Below are 21,598 nucleotides of genomic sequence, written 5' to 3'. Positions count from 1 at the left end.
AACACCACTATGGTGTAGAAGTTTACTTCTTTGGATGGCAGTCTGACAGGTGATGACAGAAAAATGTTTCACAGGAAGTTTCAATTAACAGCTTATGTGTGGGAAAAATGAAAGAAGACAGAATAACTTCTGAATCAGCATGAATAAATCATATTTTGTACAATACAATTAAAATTCATATAGGTCAGCAACAACAACAACAAAAAGTTGTGTTCATTTTCTCAGCAAAATGAAAAGGAAAAAAAAAAAAAAAAAAGATATATTTAGGGCTAGTCATTTTGTTTAACTTATCTCACTCCAGAAAGTGCTTGGGAGACCTTAGCACTTAGCACTAATCCTAGATGTTAACGTATTTCAAAATAATGTTTTTGTCAGAAGAAAATAAAAGCATAGCATCTCAGAAATGTTGAAACGAATGATTTTACATTGAAATTAAACTTTTTTTTATTTTTTAGTGGAAAGTGTTTCTCAACTCTACCAATTGTTGAGCACTGTGGCCAGAGTCCTCACACTGCTCTTGATGACTGAACTATTTGTCAGAAAATTCCACTCATCCCTAAATCCCTCACACCAGGCTTTAGTTAGAGCCTTGTCCACGCTCAAGCCTTTGTGAAAAATGATTGTCGACATTTTCTCAGGATGACTCAACATTTCCAACGATTTAGGACAGCAGAAAGCTTTATCAGACATAATTTAGACTTCCAGGCTATTATGTTTTACAAGATGGTTGCGGTAGTTAGCAGCTGGGCAGCAGAATTTGGCAATCAGAATACAGCTGTGGCTAATACATTTTTACACAATACTCCTATTAGTTAAAAAAAAAAAAAGGATATTTCTTTGGAAGTGACATTATGGCCCTGACATATGATTTTCGAATACAACTTTTTTCTCAGAAACTGCCAGCATGGTACTGCCAGCATGCCAGGCTGGTGTCCAGAAGAAAATTTAAGAGCAGTGATAAAATGAAAGGGGAAAAATAGAAGCCCTTCTTGCAAACAGGAGTTTGTAATAGATATTTTGACACAATATGAATGATGAGGGATGGAAAATTCATAACGGTGTGTAGAAGTGCAACACACACTCTGTGCGTCGAAGACCGCCCTATAACTCATAAGATAGTATGTGTCAAGTGAGTTATGAGAGTTGTTCCCTGGTGTATATTTTAAAAGAGACATTAGAAAGGAGATATAGCGTGGTTTACTATTTGAGAGCTAACTTCATAATTTTGTCCAAAACGTGTTTTTAAAGAAAAAATATGCTTTTCTTTTTTTTATATATTGCAGTGCAGGTGGTGTATTTCTGCACTGCATGTGCAGGATCTGAACACAGGGAGTAAAGCTCTTCCCCTACCTGAAGGAGCAGGCCTCAGCGGGTTATTTCTGCTGTTGTGGTGTCCAAAGGAGATTATGTCTAAGGAAAGGGAATTTCCCATTCTGACTCCCAGAAGGGTTTATCTCAAAATAAAACAAACATTTTGCAGGCAGAAGCACTGATGCCAAAGGAAGACCTGATACCGTTCCTCCTGTCTCTTGGTGGGAGTGCTATGGTCCAGAGGGGTCCGCCCCACTGGGGTCACCTTCTCCCTTCTCAGCACCGTGTGATCAAAGTGGAAGCAGAGAGGAGAAAAGAGAGTAACATCACCGATGCACCATCTCCTGATAAGTTGCTCATGTGATGAGCTTTGTAAAAACATTGCAAATGTCCTGGACATGGAGGTGGCCCATTGGTGAGCAGCACTACCCTGTCTCTGGGCTGCGCACGCTGGGCTAAGCTCTGTGCCATGACCCACGGCTCACTCACACTGTGTGGCAGAACACCACGTGGCATTTCAGCTGGCAGCTTTGATTTGCTTTTGTGGCCTGCCCTGTAAGGGAAAACCTGATTTTTCCTTATGCCTAGCCTGGCTGCAAATGAAAGGCACTGAGAGACCTACTCATGGGAGCGATTTCAGGCTGCTCCTGCAGAAAAGAGAGGGCTGGAAATTTTGACAAAAATCACAGCAGGCACTCAGCCCGTTCATATTTAATGTACAGAACTCTCTGCAGCCCACTTCTCAGTGTCAAATGGTCACATCAGTCTGGCCATGCATGGGCTCTGAGGTCTTTCTGCCCCTTGTTTCTTTTTTTTTTTTCCTGGTACCGCACTCGGAATTAATTATTTGACAATATGTTCTGACACTGTATTATTTCAACAACAGTGGAATGTAAGGGTATGTAATTAGGAACCAGAATATAATAGTGCTATGGAGATGGTTTTGGCAATGAGATTTTTTTATTTTTTTTTTTATTAAAATTTCATTGAGGTGAATGTGTCATGCTCTTGCCCTTTCCGGCATGTGGGCAGCAGTGTCCATGAGGGAAGGGGAAGGCCTTTGGGGATGCTTGGTGGTGGAGCACTCTCCCAAAGCACTGTTCCTCCTGGATCATGACAGCCTGCATGGGCACAACATACCTTAAAGTCTCTGTGAAGTGCCAGTTTTACAGTGAAACCCCTTCTGCTTCTGCATTTTACTTTGGTTGTGGTTACTGGGGGGCAGCTGTGAAGTATTTGGGGTTGCGAGGAGCTCGTTGCATCACAGACCCGTCTATTTCTGTATTTTATCCTCGTGGACCCTGTCTTTAAATGAAACGGCCTGCTCACTTCCACAGTAGCCAACCGGGTTCTTGTCTGTTTATTTGCTTGTTTTAATCATTTTGTCTCCATCTAGTCAAATAAACCTGTAAATTCAGTGTGTGCTCTGTGGGACCCTGTCCAAAACTATACTGTCTCCTTCCTGACAGGGCTGACAGAGAGTATAATCACTTGTATTGTCCAGAGTACTGTTTACATAAAGGAGCAATAAATACCTGTTGAAATTTTTACTGGAGGCCTCCCAGATGGATGGTTCATTTATTATTACAGACAGGGTTTCATTTACTTAGTTATTAAAAGAAGCAGGCCGCTACAGCCCATTTATAACTATATTAAAACTAAATGAAGCCATAAGTATTGGAGATGGGACCGAGCAAAATACATACAGTGCCCTTCCAGGAAATAGCTAGGAGGAGTATTTGAAAGGAAATGCTGAAAACTTTGGGGGTCCTGTTGGTCCTGTTGTGTCTTTCAGAGGCAAGCTGCTGCTGGCTGGAGCTTGCGGGGGTGTAGGGGAGGTATAGGTCCCATATGTTCCCATCCCGCCGCTCAGCACCTCTGCTGTGTCTCTGCCTGTCACACATGTGCCTCCTGGAGAGACCAAACCAGACCATTCCCCCCCTCCTGTAGCCTTCATTTACATGGAAAGCTCTGGCTAGGGCCATCGAATAATCTTTTAATTTCTCCCAGAGCCAGAACATCACTGAACAAGGATAAAAAGAGTAAAGATAGCCTGTGGAAACTTTGCAGAGCTGGCACTGCACAGCTGGAGGGCTAGAGGCTGTGCCCTAGGTGCTCAGGGAGCAGCTCAGTGCTGGGGGACACACTCTGGTCTCCACTGTACCCCCAGCTTCTGTCACAGGAGGGGACAGACTTGCTCCATCAGCACTGGTCTGTGAAGCAAAGGCAGATGCAGCAGGTGAATACCCAAGGTCTTAGTTTGCCACCAGAGGTCCAGTGTGGCCAGCCACTAAAATAAAATTAAGGTTGTGCATGGTCTTTGTGGCACTTTTCCGGCACTGAGGACATTTCACCAGACAGACTCACCTCTGCTTTGAATAAAGGTAAATCAGTTGCTGGATGGAAAGCACAACATTGCACGGGAACAAGATCTTGATTTTATTGTATCCAAGCTTGGCCAATAAAGGACAGTCCCAGCACAGGAGTGCTGGTGTCCCACTGTGGATGAAATTACTGACCAGAAACAGCTGAGGTGGATAATACTAGAAACAAGGACCTGAGTAGAAGTTTGGCTTTTTTAAATCAGAGCGTATTAGGTTATCACAAGACTGTATTTCCACAAAACAAGGGAAAAGAGAAAATAAATAAATAAATAAATAAATAAATAGACAGCTTTGCAACAAGCTAGCTCAGCATCGGTGGTGAAAGAAAAGTAGCAATTAGTACTGAAAGAACAATCTATGCAATAGAGAGAAAATCTAAAATAAATGAAACATGAAAGGGGAAAATAAGAATTAATCTAAAAGAGAAATTATAGAATACAGATAAAAGGAGTGGAGGATACCAGAGGAAAGTTCAAACATATTGATGTTGTTAATAACACTAGATTCAATGTATATTTTTTGTAAGAGAAAAAGCAAAGAAACCAATAGATAGAAAGCTGAACAGTGTCTAGATTGAATTATTTTTTTTAAATCGCTTACCTCATAGACAAATATCTGTAAACCTGAGAGCTTCCAAGCTGCCTTGTAACCATCAAAACCACTGGCTAGTAAAATCTGGGGGAGAGGTGCTTGTGATGCACCTTGAAATGCAGGGAAAGCCCCAGGAGACAGCTCATGTCATGATGTGTGCCAAAAGGCCAAGGAAGAAAGTTTAAGGTTTTGGACAGCTTGCCTGGCACCTATTCCATACAAAGCTTTTGGGGAGCTCAAGTAAGGTTCCTTTAATTCCATGAACAAATTGAGGGATAAGAGCATAATGAGTGCCATTCATTTTTTTAATTTGAAGGGGGAAAAAAAAAAAATGTATGTTCTTATCAACCAAAGCTGATTTCATTCTGTGAGGAGCTGGCAACTTCGGCTGATAAAGTTACTAATGAAGCTCTAATAGACCTTTAAGGCTTTAAAAAGTACAGCGTGCAATATCAATTAAATGTAAATTAAAGGAATACTGGCTCTTAAGCCATCCTGAATGTCATGGCAATGAGGGATCCTGGCCCAAGGAGCATCTCTGGAAGCAGCTGAACAGGGATGAGTAGGAGATACAGCATTGTTAGCTATGACATAGACGGAAATTACATTCACCGATGGAAAAATGTGTGGAGGATAGCAGAGCAAGAAGCAGCGAGGCTGGAACAGGTTATCTAACAGTTTGAATAACTTAATAGTTCCACCTCACTTAAAGGAAGGAGGCTTGAAGGAAACCAACCCAACTTTTTATATCCTGGAACAAGGAAAGTTCTTCTGTCTCCCCTGTTCTCGGTAGGGACTCTGTCCTGGGCAGCTGCAACTCTGAAAACGCTTCAGAGATGGAGGTGAGCAGGATCAGAAGCTTGTACCCAGCAGGATGCCCTGGCACAGGTAGTGTGTGAGCCTCTGGTGTGCAGGGGGTAGCACAGGGACAATGAGCTGCTGCTTTCCCCATTGCTATGATGATACAAAACACTTCTCATCTTAGCACAGTAGTACCTGACCAAAGTTTGAAAACCTCTAGCTAACACAGCCTCATTTCCCTCTCCCAACCAGCACGAGATGAATAAACACCACTGCAGCCTCAGTTATGAGCACTGCTAAATGAACGGTCAGCATTTTACAGATGACTGCAGTCATCCAAAAGGGAGCAAGAGAATAAAAATGTGTGGGATGATGATTCCAGCATGAGGACAGATGCTTATAATGCTGGGATTAGGCAGAAAGAGGCTATTCATAAGAAAATAATCACCGAGTACAAAATCAGATACTGCACCTTCAGCGGGAAGACTTAGCAGCGGCAATTTTATCTCAGACACATAAATTCCCCAAGATTTCTGCCACAACAGCTGACACACAAGGCAGCAGCACAGTTCATGCACTCTTATTTCATTTCACATTTGAAATTAATATTTTGTAGATGGCAGCATCTGAAATTGCTAGGAAATCAGAGAGATAGAGTTAGCAAATAACTGCTAATCACACCCAGAGAGCCTGGAAGGAGCAGGGGCAAGGAGGCAAGAAATGGATTGGAAAATTGCGAGCGGCTCATTCAGAACTTTTATTCCCCAAATGTGTTTCCTCCCATCACACACAGCATGATTAGCCATAAAACTTTGGCAAGTCCTCAGCGTGATTGGGCTTCTTAGGCTGGTGCTTAGGCACAAGCCACTAAGTAGCTCATCATTTTTCCCTCTCCCTGAGTATACGTGCATTTTTACGTGGCTTCTTTGCTCAGGAAGTGGGCTCACAGTAGTTCTTTTCCTCAATTTTCAAATGAATTTTTCTCATTTCTAAGGAGGTAGTTTGGGCCTTTCTGCCCAAACACCATGCTGGTGAAGCTGCAGTGGTCCATGTGGTTGTGAGAGGTTTTCCTACCACACCAAGGAGATGGGAACTTCACCATGTCATTCAACTGGATCTGTTTTCCTGTTCTTTTTCTTCTGTTTGATTTTTGGCTCTGCTTTCCATGCCAGCCCTTGGGAACCATCTACACTGGCAGTAATGGCACACACCATGAGTTTTTATGGAGTTCAGGAAGGAGCAGGTATCACACCTAGGGTGTAACACCGCGGTAAAGCGTTTTCTCCTCTCCCCTCCTTCCTGGGGGTGGAGGGATGAACCCAGCCTTGTGCAAGTGGCAGAAGCCTTATTTCAGCTTCTGCTCATACAAGAGAGTAATGGCTGCATCACTCGGAGAGGACTACCTTGCATTTCTAATGAGACGGCCGGTGAAATGGGAATTTAGCAGAGCATTTAGCCGGTTTAAATGGTTTGGAGAGTGGTGTAGACCATCTTAGATGGATTCAAGCCAAGGACTGAAAACTTCTTCAGAGCATCCATTTTTTATTGGAATTGCTAATTCTATTTCTATGGACTGGGTCGGCTTTTCAGGCATTTAAATTGTACGCTCTAGAATTAAATCTCACGTTGATATATATACTTCATTCCAGCATTAAGTACGTTAATATTTCACCAGCCGGATTTTACTGGCCTTCTTCCTCTGTTTTTAATTAGGTTTGGCAGTATCCTATATAATCATGTTTTCCTACATGTTTCTGTGTAGTAGAACCTACACAAACTGTTTGTTGACGGGTTTTTACAATTTAAACATCATATATTCAAACTGAATTTCGGATGCTGCAAGCAGTGCTTGCAGAGGTCTTACAAACCTACTGAAAGCTCAATTACACCATTTATAAAGCATCCTCTTGATCTAGTTGTTTACCTTAATACATTAGCTTTTGACTTTATTTTGTATAAAACAGGAATAAATATTACAATTTTCAAATAATATAAATGCATGAACTTTTTAAAAGTGAAACATTTGCATCAGCTATGACACTAAAGTGAAAATTAATTTTGGTAATCAGAATCCAATTAATTAGAAATTACTGCTGTATAAAAACAGCTACTCCTACATTTAGCATTAGTAAACAAGGCTATTTGAAATACCTCTTTTGGCTTTAGATAAGTAGCAAATATAACTGCCCATCTGTTATGTTCAGGTAACTAAGGTAATCAATGCAACATTTGTTTCCCTTTTTATTTATTTATTTAGGGGAGGAAACCTGATAATTTGTTTATTAGGAAGCCTCCAGCCATATTTTTGCTACTGTTTATCTTTTAGAAAACAAGCAAGGAGAGACAGAAAATGAAGGTACATTCGTCTTTTTAGTGCGTAAGTCATATGACATACGTGTGCACTCCTAGCCAAAATAATCCCAGTATCATAAGAGGACAGTCTGGGTAGGAAACGTAAATCCCACCTGGCATTATCTCTTATTTTTCTGGGAACAAGGGATTAGGATTTTGCACAATGTGGAGCTTTCAGGAAAGTTTGGCTTTGTTTTCCTACAATGTGAAGCAATACTTTTTCTTCTCTTTATATGGGTGCATCATTTGCGACTTTAAACAGCTGGAGCCAGTCTGAAAGCCTTCTAGCATACTGCTACTTAGAAAAATATCTATTTTCCTCCTGGGTTTCTCGTAATATTGAAACTAATGCCCAGTTCTTGAAAGGTCACTATGCACTTATGAGAAAAAAAAAAAAAAAAAAAAAAGTCAATATTATGTATTAAAAAATAAGATAATTTGCCCCAAAACACTCTCATTCAGCTGAAATGTTGTGGTGGTGTAAACTCGAATGAGCAGTTACTTCTACGATTTTCATATTTCATCACAGCTCTTTGCTTTGTGGGGTTCCTCTTTACTTAAAATCAAGGTATTTTTCCACTACCAAAATCCCTTTCCGATATAATGAGCAGAAATCACAAAAGTCCTTAATAAAGATGGTATTCAGACTGAGATGCTGCCTAGCATTAAAATGTAACAATATACTTGATCAGATTAACACATTCATGAGATCTTTCACAAATTGCAGAGATGGTGACTGCTGAATTTATTTAAATGACAATCACAACATTCACACATTTGTGCCCCAGGCTTGCAAACCATTGGCATGTTCTCTCCTAAAGCATTAGTGTTAATGATTTAATTACTATTGATATTTTTCCCTTTCCCGTCTCTTTTTTTTTTGTTCTAATTATCAGAATTGTCGTGAAGAACCTGTCTACCATAGTAGCTTAGTTTCCTCCCTCCTTTTTTCTTAACCTCTCTTGAAGCCTTTTCTCTTGCCCTTTGATTTGCAAGCTAGAAGGCAATCTCTCTAATCACAAAACAAAACCACCAAGGCATTTTCTGAGAGTTTTACACTTCAATAAGTAATTTGCAAAGGTGAAGGAAAGACTTCTTTAGGAGAAAAAATGTGAAATAGATCGAGAGATCAATGTAAATCGCAAGGGGTGAGGCTTGCTGCCTCTTCAGTGGTCACCAGCAGATACGGAGAGTGACTACCAGGTAGAACAATGTCTTCACCCCACTGGTGTTGAATCAGACCCCAAACCCTTTTGCAAATCTTAGGTCTTGCAAACTGCACATTAGTTCCATCATTGCTACAAACCCAGAAAGAAAGCAGATGTTTTCATAGGTAGGGCTTTGCTAGAAGGGTCATAGCAGCATCTGGCTCCAGATGCTAAAAGTCACAGCTGATTCCCAAACTGTCTGATGAGGACCACCTCTGCCAGACATCGCATCATGAACATTTTCCCCTGCAACCCCTTCTCCTCCAGATTGTTTGAACCCAAAAGTCTCTGACCTGTGCCCTGGCTCTACCCTCACACATGATACTTTGATGTTACTTTGATGTTACTTCCAAGAGGGGAAACTAGATGTCTTCCTGCTGTCCCCTGGACCCCGGCTGGGTCTGAAGATAATCCTTGCTTAGGACTTGGCTTTCCAACAACAACAACAAATCAGGATAAAAGGAAGAAAGACAAAACAGCAAATCTGCAAGTATCAGCTTAACCCTATAATTTGAACATGCCCCCCTCCTCCATCCCAAACCCTGGGTAATTTTGACCAGGAGCATCTCCTGTCCCTTTGACATGCTAGGGTGAGCAGTGGGACCAGATGTCTCCCCCTGACAGCCTACTGGACCAATGCAGTGAGCAGCCCCAGATCAAAGAGGTCAGGCTTTTTGAGAGGCTATGTAAGAGATCTAGACACATGGTAACATTGAAATTGGTAGAAAAATGGATATTGGTGCCCTCTAGAAGGATTTCTGGCTATTTTTCCACTAAGTGTATGTAGCCCTTCATCCTCTCCTTTCCCACCAAGTGGCACAGTACCCCTGGCTGAAACTCCGTAATTGGTTACTGGAGAAAGAAACCAGCTGCCTTGCTGCGGCATTTTGCAATATCCCGAACTCATCCTCATTTCCTTTCATTATGACTCTACCTGTTACGTTCTTGGCAGATAAAGGAACAGATGCATTAATTAGAGAGCAGAGAGCGCTCCCGCCTGAGTCTCCCTCCCCTCGCAACCTTCATGACCTCGTGGAGATTTCACTAAAAATATGTAATTAGGTTCTGCAAAGTAACTTCCTGACCACTGGGATCCGTACGTGCTCACTTCGAGTGCAGAAACCCTATGTGGTGTGTGCTTTCCAGAGATGATTCCAACACCACTCAATTTTTCTAGCTTTTGTTTACGAAGTTGTATTTACCTGTACTTCAGCATGTCAAAGCCAAGTTCACATCAAAAAAAAAAAAATCTTAAAGCTTATAGACGATGCCACTTGCTGGCCTGGATTTGACACATTCAGGAAAACTTGTTAGAAAAAATAGCTATAGAGAGGCAGTGTTAAAGAGGCTATGTTTGCACATTAGCTTGTGAATGTTTGTCTGCCTGTCATTGCACTGGTTTGCCAGCATGCATAAAGAAATCTGGTCCTTGCAGGGGTTGATTTAAATGTGATCTGAAGTGCTCTGCTAACAAAGATGCACCAACTCTCATTCTTTGCTGAATCTTTGCCAAAGTGCTTTTCAGATAAAGCACAAATTAACATAACGTCTCTTGCAAGCTTGAAGTATTTTCTTTCTCTCCCGTCCTTCCCCTTTCTTCAAGTGGGGTCTGTTGGTCCAGTTGTGGGCTTTTTATTTTAACCATCATCATTGTCATGGTGGAGGTGAGTTGTCAAGTTGTACCTCAAAAGCATTTGGACTCAAAATCAGTTTGGTTGTTTAGGATGTTTACTGCAAACAAGAATACCTCTAAGACAAATACTTCCTCCTACCCCAGGGTGGGCTCCAGCCTGGGCTTCCAAAGCTGCCTGGTGCCCAAGCAGCCTTGCTCTCCAGGGTTGATAGGGGGTGAAGCTGGAGTCACCAGTGACATGTCTTGCTCTGAGCATAGCTTTGGCGATCAGAGCTCAGGGTCTGACCTGGCAGTGAAAGCAGCCTGGGAGACAGTTCAGGCACCAAAGTCATTCCTGCAGGGTAGGAAAACATGTCTTGACTTTTCAAGATAGACCTCTACGTATGGCAAGCTCTCCTAACCTGACGCATCCTTGTGACAAACACAAGGATCAGGAGGGCCTGATCCCACTCTAGGGAAAAACAAAAAAGCAAGCAAGCGAGCAAGCATTTTATGGTGACCTGTTTTTTCCTATCGCCAGCATTCGGGGATTGTTTGTGCACTTACAGTAGTTCCAAGAGGGGCCACGAGCCCCAGGCAGGCAGTGCTTTTCTTGGAAAGCAGTGCTTCTAAAATGAGAAACAGACAAGAAAAATAAAGACAGGCTAAAACATACAAGCAGGGAAAGCAGGATAGGCCAGCACTGTGGTTTCTTGTTCCTTTTGTGTGGATGATCCCTGCATACATGTCTTGTGTCTTGCCTTAACTCCGTTTGCACTTCCACCCAACCTGGAGCCTTCAAAGCCTTATGGTACCAGCGAGCCACAGGCTCACAGTACACAATCCTTTATGTTGATACAAAAAAGCCAGACACTAATAAATACATACAGCTACCTAGAATATTTCATTATCAGCTTTCGTTTTTCAACTCCTATATAGGAGAAGAGCTAACCTGCTGAATCTTAAACAACGTACTAAAGTACCACATTTCTAGCAGGAATACAGGCACCTAAAATCAAGGAAGCGTGGGCAGTAGCATCAGGAGTTCTCTGCTTTTCACACTATAAGCAGATCTCTCTCTGCTTAAATAACTATCCACACAGTGTTTGTCACATTTAATTACATAATGCAAAATCCCAGATCTGTGCTTTCTATTTTCCAACACTATTTTTCTCAGGAATGCCCTAAACAGAAAAAAATGAGTATCTATACATGTATAACGTTGCTATTTTGAAAAGATCCACTGCAAGTGGCAGGATCCAAAGCCAGTGTGCATCTTACAGTGTTTATAGGAAACTTTTCCTCTTGTATTTTAGCATCTATGAGATGAATCCTATGTCACTGGTACCTGTACCACCAGCCAACTGCTCAGCAGGTCTTGTGAGCTTGCCCTGTGGCTGCATCCATGCAGTCAAGAGAGTTTCTGCTGACTAAGGAGATGGTAGAGTGAGTTTTTTCCTGCCTGTGGACATATTTCCCAATAAAACACAGGAGAGCCTTGCTATAACATTGTCAGCTTGAAGGGTGTCTGATATACTTTTCATCCTTGAGGTGTCTGCATCACACCAAGATTTTGTTGCATTTGCTCTGTCGGTTTTACAGAGGAAAAATCTCGAGGTAAGTAGAAGTAAAAGCTGCGAAAAGTGAGACATGAGATTTTAAGAGGTGAGCGAGTAGGAGTTCCTGCTCTGCCCCCGGTTCTGTTCTTGTACACCTACGTCCTCCTGAAGGTGCTGCAGGGAAATAGGGGCACAGCTGTGACCGCAGCGACTGCACATATAGCTGCGCGTGGTGCCAACAGCTACTAATTTGGGGGAGGGCTCGGTGCTCATTTAAGACCTGGCAAGCCATGCAGCCCATTTAAGATCCACGCTTTTCAGGCACGCTCTTGGAAGATCCAGGCACAAGAACGAGGAGGTGGTTTGAAATTACTACATATGTCTTCTTGATATATTTACACTCCAGGGACCACCCACATCACAGAATGTGTTTGAATTGTTCCCCAAGCTTTCTTCTGGAGTTGAGGCTAAATTACAGATTCCCTTTTCCCAGAACACAAGAAAAATTAGCAACTTTCTGAATGATTATTGTTATTACAGAGGTATTTTTTTTTAAATAGGTCCCATTCTTGAAGACCTTTCAAGCAGTGGGGGAAATCTTTGCACCTCTTCAGCTCCTTTAACTGCTGGTTACTTAATCTTAGCTTGTAAAAAAAATGCGTGGAGGTAAAGACAAACTGCTCTTTTTCGAAAGCCAGTTGAAATAACTTGAGGAAAGGATATGGGAAGGGAAGATGAAATACCCTTTAGAAAAGATGCATTATTTTCTCTGTTTGTATGACAGTGAACTCCTTGTGCATACTCCTGTGCACTGAGACAATATATTTTAGTTTTAATTGTTTCAGTCAATGTCAATTTTACATCAAACAGGCAATAAAGTAAAAATGGCCTTTGGGGAAACATCAGTGAATCTTATTTTGTGCTGCAGTACTGCCAGTGTAAATATCTAGCTCTGTTTTGTAAGCTCAAAGCCAAATGGAGCAAAATTTTCCTTTCAGAGAGACTACTGACCTGTCAGCATCAAAAATATTATTTTTAGCATACAAAAATTGTTTGTCAGTGATTGTAATAACAATAATCTTTGCAAAATCCATTATTACTCCAGTAAACATTTTCCCTTAGGCACTAATAGCAGGAAACAAATTAAGAAGTTGGTTGATAACAATTGGATAAGAAAAAAAAAATGTAAAGACATTGTCACTTCTACAGAGTTCCTGGCATAAAATATATTTCTTTCTATTTTATTTTTTTTACAGTAGCTCAGGGATTTGAAACATTTTGGTAAATCATAATTATTAACTTATTCTGCTGCTTGCTTTCCAGAATGCTAGAAGATGACCTCAAGTTAAGCAGCGACGAAGAAGAGAACGACCAGGTAAGAACCAGACAACAACCGTGTAACTTGTAGCATGTTTCATGTCGAGACAGAGCTACTGCAAACATTTTGCTAACGCTTTTTCAAAATATACATCAAGGTTATCAAAATACATGAAAGTACTGTAAATGGAGTAACAGATGTTCTTGCTCTGCGCCAGACTGCATGTGCTAACTGCTGTATTTGTGGGGAATGTTCTGCAGGGGTCTTGATTTATTACCTTGATGCAACCCAGAAGGTTTTTGTATCAGTCTCCTCCTGATTGGATTTTGTTTTGTTTTAAAGAGCAACCAAGGAGGGGAGAAACAGGAATTCGGATTAAGGCTTCAGGCCAAGTCCTTCAAGCATGACCTGGGCCTGAGGGACCAGTCCCTGGGCTGTTGACCTGCCTAGAGCCTTGGATGGACGCTTGGATCCCTCCATTACAGAGCCATTAGGGCATTTGCTTGGGCTTTAAAGACCCCAAAACACCTGCCTGGGAGCAGATTCTTCACCCAAGGTTTTCTATGGGCCAGGAGAGATTGTTTTTGTCAGGGTAGGGGTCTTCTCTCCTTGAAGCACTGCCATGTTTTGTCCAAATTATTCTGTAATCACTGGAATAGGGCTGGATCTTGGTTTTCCCATGGCTGGCTGAGTCCCTAGTTTCAAAGCTGTTCTATCACAAGCTCTCTCTCAATATACATGTACTGGTGTAGATTTGGTGGGAGTGAGAGGGCAAAAGCCACTTCCCTTTCTCCTTGCATTAAAATGCACATCCAATGCCTTTGCCAGAGTACGTGAGGGAGGCACTGCCCCTGGTTGCCTCAGGTGTCTCCAGACCAGGATATAACATGGTTTCAAATGTGATTATTTCAGTCAGGGGTAACTGGAGCTATTTAGACTTCTGAAATTCAGGGCCTTAGGCAAATAACTCTAAGTATGCAAACCTGAAAATCTTCCAGGTTTTTCTTTAGCTCTCATTATTAGAAGTCTATATTTTACAATACATTCCAAGCAACAGGTAAGGCAAAGCCTTTTCATATTTATATTAAACCATTATTTCATCTATTTTGAGCGAAGCTTCTTTGTGCTGAGAAGATTCAGCACATGAATTCAATTATTTACATATTTATACAATTTCCTTTTTGTTTAATGCATTTCATCCCGAAACACTTCACATTTAATTACTCTTCCTGCTTGTCTAGATAGTTTAAAATACATCACACAGACAGCGTAGGGCAAAGTCCAGTGAGGGACAAGAAGGGATGTCTGAAGAATACCAAGGGCACGCAGCAACACCGTGGTGCAGGCAGGGGAAAGGAGTGGTGGGGAAGGGGAGAGTCAGCAATGGGGAGGCACAGCTTGTCCTTTGGATAGGGAGCAAGGTGGGATCGTGCCTAAAGGCGAGCAATGTGGAGCTGGCAGAGCTCATGCTTGGGTGGCTTCTCACTGTGTGTGCTTTGCCAGGTCTTCACTCAGTGACCAGAGCTTCAAGGCACAGCTGGTCCAGCCAGGGCTTTCTCCTCCATGCTCCCACCCACAAGACCCCAGAACCAAGAATCACAGAATCACAGAATCACAGAATTTCTAGGTTGGAAGAGACCTCAAGATCATCGAGTCCAACCTCTGACCTAACACTAACAGTTCCCACTAAACCATATCCCTAAGCTCTACATCTAAACATCTTTTAAAGACTTCCAGGGATGGGGACTCCACCACTTCCCTGGGCAGCCTGTTCCAAGGCAGCATTTGCCACCAGCGTGGCAAGGAGCAAAGCCAAGGTCCCATTGCTCAGCACCGGTCATCACGTCAGCAGCCTTCAGCAATTACCTAGTGGTTTGGTCCCCCCTCTCTAAAATGGATTAATGATTTTTATTTTTTTTTCCAAAGTTGGCTGTACAGATAAAAAGCTCCTGGGGGCACAGGCTGCCTCAGGCCCTACAAAATGCTTTGCAGAACCTCACTTGAAACCTGCAAGTTTGCTTAAGGAGCAAACCTAAATATGATTGTGCCTGTTGGCTAAACAAAAGACCACGTTTTCACCTACCTAACAGGAAATAGGCCCCAAAAAGAATGACACAGACCCCTCCCTGCCAAACACATTCACAGATTATTACACGGATATGTACCTAAATGTCAGAGGAAGAACCCATTTTTTTTTCACTTTTTAATTCTGCGGCTCTTTAATCTCAGACTGCTTCCTGAACTCAGGAGCAAGAAAGTAGGAAATCAAGGATGAAGGGATAGGAACAGTACATGAGTGATTCCCAGACACTCCTCACTGAATTAATCGGCATTTCAGCAATTGTACTCATTTAAGAAGTCCGGTTTCTTAAATATCTGAAGGTGAGCTGTGCAAGAGCTTGGATGCTTTTCTTGTTTGCTAATTCCTATATGGAAATTTTGGGGGAAAAGATGTGGAAAACTCAGAAGGTGATTTTGTGTGTGCATTTGAAATCACCAGGCAGAAATGGAAAGTTCCTGTGGCGGTGCAGATGGGGACAGGTGCTGCAGCAGCCCTGTGGCTGGTATTTGGGCTGTGCCCGACCCACAGAATGTGAGCAATGGGCAAGGGAGGCCAAATGCGAGACAGACACCTGATTGAGAGCCTCGGGATCCCAAACGCTCCCTCCATGCCAGCAATTAAGGTAGCAAGATTCACAGACCCAGGAGAGGCAAAAGAGGCTGGGTTTAAGCTGAGCGTGTGTGTGCCCACAGTAATTACATTATCCACACATATTAGTCTCTTAATTTTAATTACATAAATGTATTTTTCCTCTTTAATGAGCATAGTTTATCCATTTAAACTGATCGTTTTAATTTTACAGGCAGTGATCCTAGGATCTAATATGCAGAGGGAAAATTTCCTGTTGGCATATTTTACATCACACAGATTGAAGAAAATATATTTTTTAATCCCCAATCAATATCTGAAGAGCAAGCAATTAACAGATACCAAGGTAGTTAACATAAATCTGCAAGTTAAAGAGCCAATTCATTTTGATTTATAACACATAAGGTTATAATTTCATCATCATCTCTCCCAGAAAGCATCTGAAGCTTTGTAGCATGAAGATGTCAAAATTGTACTTAAGATTGTTCAGAGTACTGAATTGTAGTGGTTATTGCCTTTTGGTTCCTTGAAGTGTGGCACAGCACATGAAACTGCCCCCATTATAATACCCTGCTCTTCTCTGTAGAGGTCACTGGATAACTTAAATCAGTCTTGGGTGAAATATTGAAAGGAGATTGTCAATTGTAACATGAACAATTCTCTTTTTTCCCCCTACTTGTCCTTTTACAATATGAAAATTTTGCAATAGCAAGTAGTTCCTTTAAGGGGAAAAAGATCCCTGGATCCATTTGTGTAATTCATGTCAATCAATAGACAAAAAAAAATTAACTGACTGGTACACATACATGGAATAATAATCTAACATATTTTTGCAGCCCCAGTCTGCTTCCTTGCATGCATTTTTTCTGTGCAGGATCAGGTTGGTTGCCACTGAAGTTTTGTGGCTGTGAAAATTTATTACCCACAGAGTCAATCTGCGTTCTGGCTGCCAAGTCTGAATAAATAGAGTCATTGTGCTTGTCTGGAATATGTAACCAAAGTTCATCCAGTCAGCTTGACTTTCACATCCCATGAGATTCATAAAAGCCAACACCCTGGTATGTGCTCTTGATTCCTGCCAAAATTTTGTAAAATTGTATAAACAGAAGTTTAAGAAGCAATCAGAACACCCTCCCAGGGACGCAGCTCCAAACTCAAGCCCCTGCTGCATCTCAAAAGGCAAGACAGAGCCTTAGTCCTTCTTCTTCATTTTTAAATATCCCATAGCTGCGGCAGGTAAAGAGGTTGGCTGAGGCACATAGGGCACAGGGTTTTGTTCGCACCCTGCACAAAAGAAAGAGAGAAGGCAGCATCTGCCAGGGAGCTGCTGCCCTCCTGCTGAAGGGACAGGGAGGGGGACAGACATCCCTGCAGGATCCCAGGCAGCGTGAGCTCACCCTCTGCAGGGTGGCCAAAGCCAACTGTGGGGGACCTCAAGGGAAGAGCAGCCTCAAGGAAGTTCACAAGGAACCACTTTGGTGCAGGGAAATAAAAGTCTCAGGAGCATGTTCTAACCCACAACCCTAGAGAACAAGGCATCCCACCCAACCCTGGGGCTCCTGGGGCTGCTCCCCATCAGTCACAGCCTGGGAACAGCCAGGCTGCTGGTGCAGGGGGCACATTCATGCTCCTCTAGTGCTCCAGCAGTGGCTGAAATGGAGATCTCAATACTGATTCAAGTTGTATCCACAGCTCCAGTGGGGACACCTATGCCTGTGCTTCCTCCCCATCACATATGTGCTGAGGGATCAGTGTGGGAAATGCATGTTTCTGGCAGGGCTGTCTGCCAGGCAAATCCGCTCTGTTGATGCAACAAGGCAAAAGTCCATCCCCATGGTCAGTGGCAGTCGGCATGGCCCTGTTCCTATATAAGTAGCATTGGGAAATGACTTTTTAAGTCCTAAAATTGTGCTTCAATGGTAGCCAGAAACAAGTGAGAAGAATGTATTTAAGGACAATCTCTTTAATCAGGTGCAGGACTTTTCCTTCTTATTTCTGGATATGGACCAACAGTCAACAAAAAGTTACAAATTACCCTGAAACAGTCATGCATACACCTTCTTCCAGAAGGACTAATTTTTAGCAGAGTCCAGATAAGCACTACTTCTGCATATGAAATCTAATATTCCAGCTAATGCGCAGGAATCTGCAATGAATTCTGAAACAAATTAAAAAAGAGGCAAAGTGACTGCAAGCTTTCTTTCCATCAGACCTCCCCTGGTACGACAGCTCTTTCTGATGTCAAAGATCAGCCAAGCAAAGAGCAGAGCCAGGTACATCCAGAGAGAGCAGCTAGATTAGCCAAATTATAGGATGCTGTTGCATAGCCCTGTTCATCATTAGAACTATTTTTAGTCAGTGCTAATTGCATGCACATATGCCGTGTCCAAATATTTTAAACACATTAAGTCATTTTAGTGTTGTGCTCCCTTTTATTCACCTCTTCATCGGTGCAATACTTGATCAGAAGTGAAAATGAGAAAAAAAAAAAAAAAGAAAAAAAAGAGAGAGAGAGAGAGATCAGAACACTCAGCCCTGGGAAGAAAAAAAATAAAGAAAGAAAAAAAAAGCATGGAACCTGAACCTTTGCTGCAAATGAAGTTGGCTTTAAAAAGTAGACTGATAAACTTGAAGAAATATCTTTCTGATGTGAAGATTCTCACTCCACTGAGCCAGGGAAACTTACTTCATGAAGTCTGCCCACGTGCGAGTCTGACTGCAACTGAAACTACACAAAGCAAAGATAAGCAAAAATGGAAAAATTAAGTTTTGGGTTGAGGAATGGCTGGAACCTCAGGTGCTTTTGTACTTAATCCAAATGGCCTGCTCAGCCCTCTGTCACTACAATGTGAGTACATTTTCAGACCAGAGGAATAGCCTTTGTAACAACCTTACTTAACTCGGATAAGTCCATTATTTCCTGTGTATTAGAGAGGCAATCCTTTTGGTATCCAACATAACTAAAATCCAGAGCAAGATTTAAGCCAGCTGAGCCAAGCTTTTTTGTGGTTTGCCAGCTCTGATTTTAAAATCTCTGTGACATCTAAATTTGCACTTCCACTAGGCATGACAAGAAAACCAAGATTGCCTCACTGAAACTGTCAGATGAAACAAAATAAGAGCTCAGTCTTGTCCTGCCAAACTTGGCTCACATCACTGCCTATCTTACAATATCAGATTCAATGTCTGTCATGCACTGGCAGGCAAGATCAAGCTCTAAATTTGAACACCACCACCATAAATGACAGTGAAAAAGGTTAGAGATCAGCTTGACTCTTGGGCGTATGCAAAATCTGGGGAAATTCAAACACAACGCTCTGATCCCCATGCACACCTCTAAAAATAGACCAGAAAATAAATTTAAAATACAAGGGCATCTTCCTTGTCTCTTCATGTTGATGCTTTGACTAAGTTATAGCTCTAGCAAATCCTCTAGGTCTGCCATTTTCTGCTAGTATCACCCTTTCCAAGGTATCACTTCCTCATGGCCTCTTGTATCTTCCTTTACCTTTCTTGAAATCTCTGGTTAGTTTTTTTACCTGGTGAACTAGAATTCCTCTATGAACATCTGCCACGATGGGCATGGGAACATGTCATGATGAAATCGATTCAGCAGTGCCCACTGATTTGGGGCATAAGGAGGGATTATCCCCTATGTCTCCAGGCTTGTTTTCCCTTGTCCATACACAAGCATTTGTAAAAACTCAGTTAATTAGTTTTGCCGTCTTGTAGAAAGAGCCCTTGTTGGAGTCAGCCACCACCTCTGAGCCTGAACCCCTCACAAGAGTGGCCATAAACCTCTGTTTGCCTTCAGGAAAATTCACTGCAGTGTGCCTGCAGGAGGACGGTTAAATAACCAACAGCCACGGATAATTTAGAGCACAAATTAAGGTTGTTTGTAATACCACAGCTATTACAGGCTGTAACAAGAGAACATACCCCTGACACATTCAGGAGCTCACAGGGCATGTACTTGCTTACCCCAGCCCGTGGTTTCTCTGTTGCTGTACCTGTCTGTCCCACTCAGCTTGTGAGCTTTTAGTACCAGACCAGCTTTGGGGAATCATCAGCACCAGCACAAGGGAAGCAGAAAGCAGAGCAATGAGGAACAGCTCCAGCCACAGCTATACCAACCTCGCTCCCCTTGGGCTTTCAGCTCTGGGTGGGGTGGTGCTAGGAGGCGTGGTGGCTTCACCCACCTGGACAGCAGAAGTTCACAACAGCAACTCTCTCACTCCACCTCCTCAAAGGAAAAAAAGGGGAGAAAATACTATGGAAAAGACTCTAGGGTTGAGATAAGGACAGGGAGGTCACTCAACAGTTATTGTCATGGGTAAAACAGAATCAGCATTGGGACATTAATATAACTTATTGCCTATTACTAGCAGACTGGAGCAGTGAGAACTAAAAGCAAACTAAAAACACCTTCCCCTCCATCCACCTTCTTCTATGTCCTCCCCCTGAGTGGTGCAGGGGAATGCAGTAAGTCCCTGACGTTTTGTTTCCACCGCTCCTTCATGGTCCCTCTCTGCCCCTGCTCCCCGTGGGGTCCCTCCCACGGGATGCTGTCCTTCCCAAACTGATCCTGCGGGGGCTGCCCACAGGCAGCAGCTCCTCAAGCACTGCTCCCACACGGCTCCGTACTATGGGGTCCATCCATCCCCCAGGAGCAAACTGCTTCAGCACGGGTCCCCCACGGGTGGCAGTGACCCCCTGCTCCTGCGGGGGCTCCTCTCCACGGGCTGCAGCTCCGGCCCGGGGCCTGCTCCTGCGGGGGCTCTCCATGGGCCGCAGCCTCCTCCAGGCCACATCCACCTGCTCCACCGGGGGCTCCTCCACCCATGGGGGGGCTGCAGCGTGGAGATCTGCTCCATGTGGGACCCATGGGCTGCAGGGGGACAGCCTGCTCCACCAGGGGCCTCTCCACAGGCTGCAGGGGAACTGCTGCTGCCTGCCTGCAGCACCTCCTGTCCTCCTGCTGCACTCACCTTGGGGGCTGCAGGGCTGCTTCTCTCACATGTTCTCACCCTTTTTTTCCCTTCCTTCAGTCTGCTCTCACAGAGGCCCACCCAGCATCTCTCCCTGGCCATCTCATCAGCATGAGGAGCGGTGGGAAGGAGATGTGAAGCATGGGGATGGGTGACAGCAGAGGCAGAGGAAGTTGAGAACATGTCAGAAAATAAAAGGATCATGAAAAGAGAACAGGTTAAGGAAATAAAAAAGAAGTGAATGGAGAAAAGAAATTGAAATAAAATGTCATTATATGAGGGGCAGCAGCAACATTAGACATGATGAAAAAATAAGGAAAAAGAGCCATCATCCCATCCATCAAAACTAGTATTTAAATAAAAGGGACTGGGGAAACATTGCTACAACTTCTCCTGCACCTAAGATGAAATCTTGCTCCTCTGAAGGCCACAGGAGTTTAGCTACTGATTTCAATCATCTTAGGATGCTATTCTGTGGGTTTTTTTTTGTTTCTTTTGTTTGCTTGTTTGTTTGTTTTTCTTTTCTTTTTTTTCCTAGCACAATCCAAGCACTACCAATTGGGTAGTAACAAATGCTTCGTAGACAATTGACATAGCACCTCACCAGGAAGAGTTACTTCTGTATAGAGAACTTAGGCTGGTATTCCCCCCATTTTCACATATATGGGCTTTTGGGGGGAAGAAAATAATAAAAATCTTGTAAAACCTGTGGCATAACATGGACAGTTTGCCTGAGGTATCACGAGTGTTAAGAGTACTTCAACAGCAGTGCCTATTCCTGGATAAGAAGACTACTTTGGAGACAATGGAAGTTTTCCAAGGTG

At 42.8% G+C, this 21,598-nt stretch overlaps 1 protein-coding gene across 6 annotated transcripts in view; it reads left to right on the top strand.

The window, feature by feature from the left end:
• The window catches only part of AFF3 (ALF transcription elongation factor 3), a 337,507-nt gene that overhangs the window by 224,439 nt on the left and 91,470 nt on the right, over window positions 1-21,598 (top strand). For all 6 annotated transcript variants that reach the window (XR_011805753.1, XM_072030956.1, XM_072030955.1 and 3 more), the window contains exon 8: window positions 13,142-13,193. Coding sequence is in view for 5 of the 6 variants with exons in the window: in XM_072030956.1 (XP_071887057.1) it covers window positions 13,142-13,193 (52 nt within the window). In the remaining variant the exon portion in view is untranslated. The remainder of the gene's footprint in view (window positions 1-13,141; window positions 13,194-21,598) is intronic.

The sequence above is a fragment of the Anas platyrhynchos genome, chromosome 1 (genome assembly GCF_047663525.1).
Source record: "Anas platyrhynchos isolate ZD024472 breed Pekin duck chromosome 1, IASCAAS_PekinDuck_T2T, whole genome shotgun sequence".
Taxonomy (NCBI): domain Eukaryota; kingdom Metazoa; phylum Chordata; class Aves; order Anseriformes; family Anatidae; genus Anas; species Anas platyrhynchos.
This window is presented reverse-complemented; position numbering and strand designations above follow the sequence as displayed.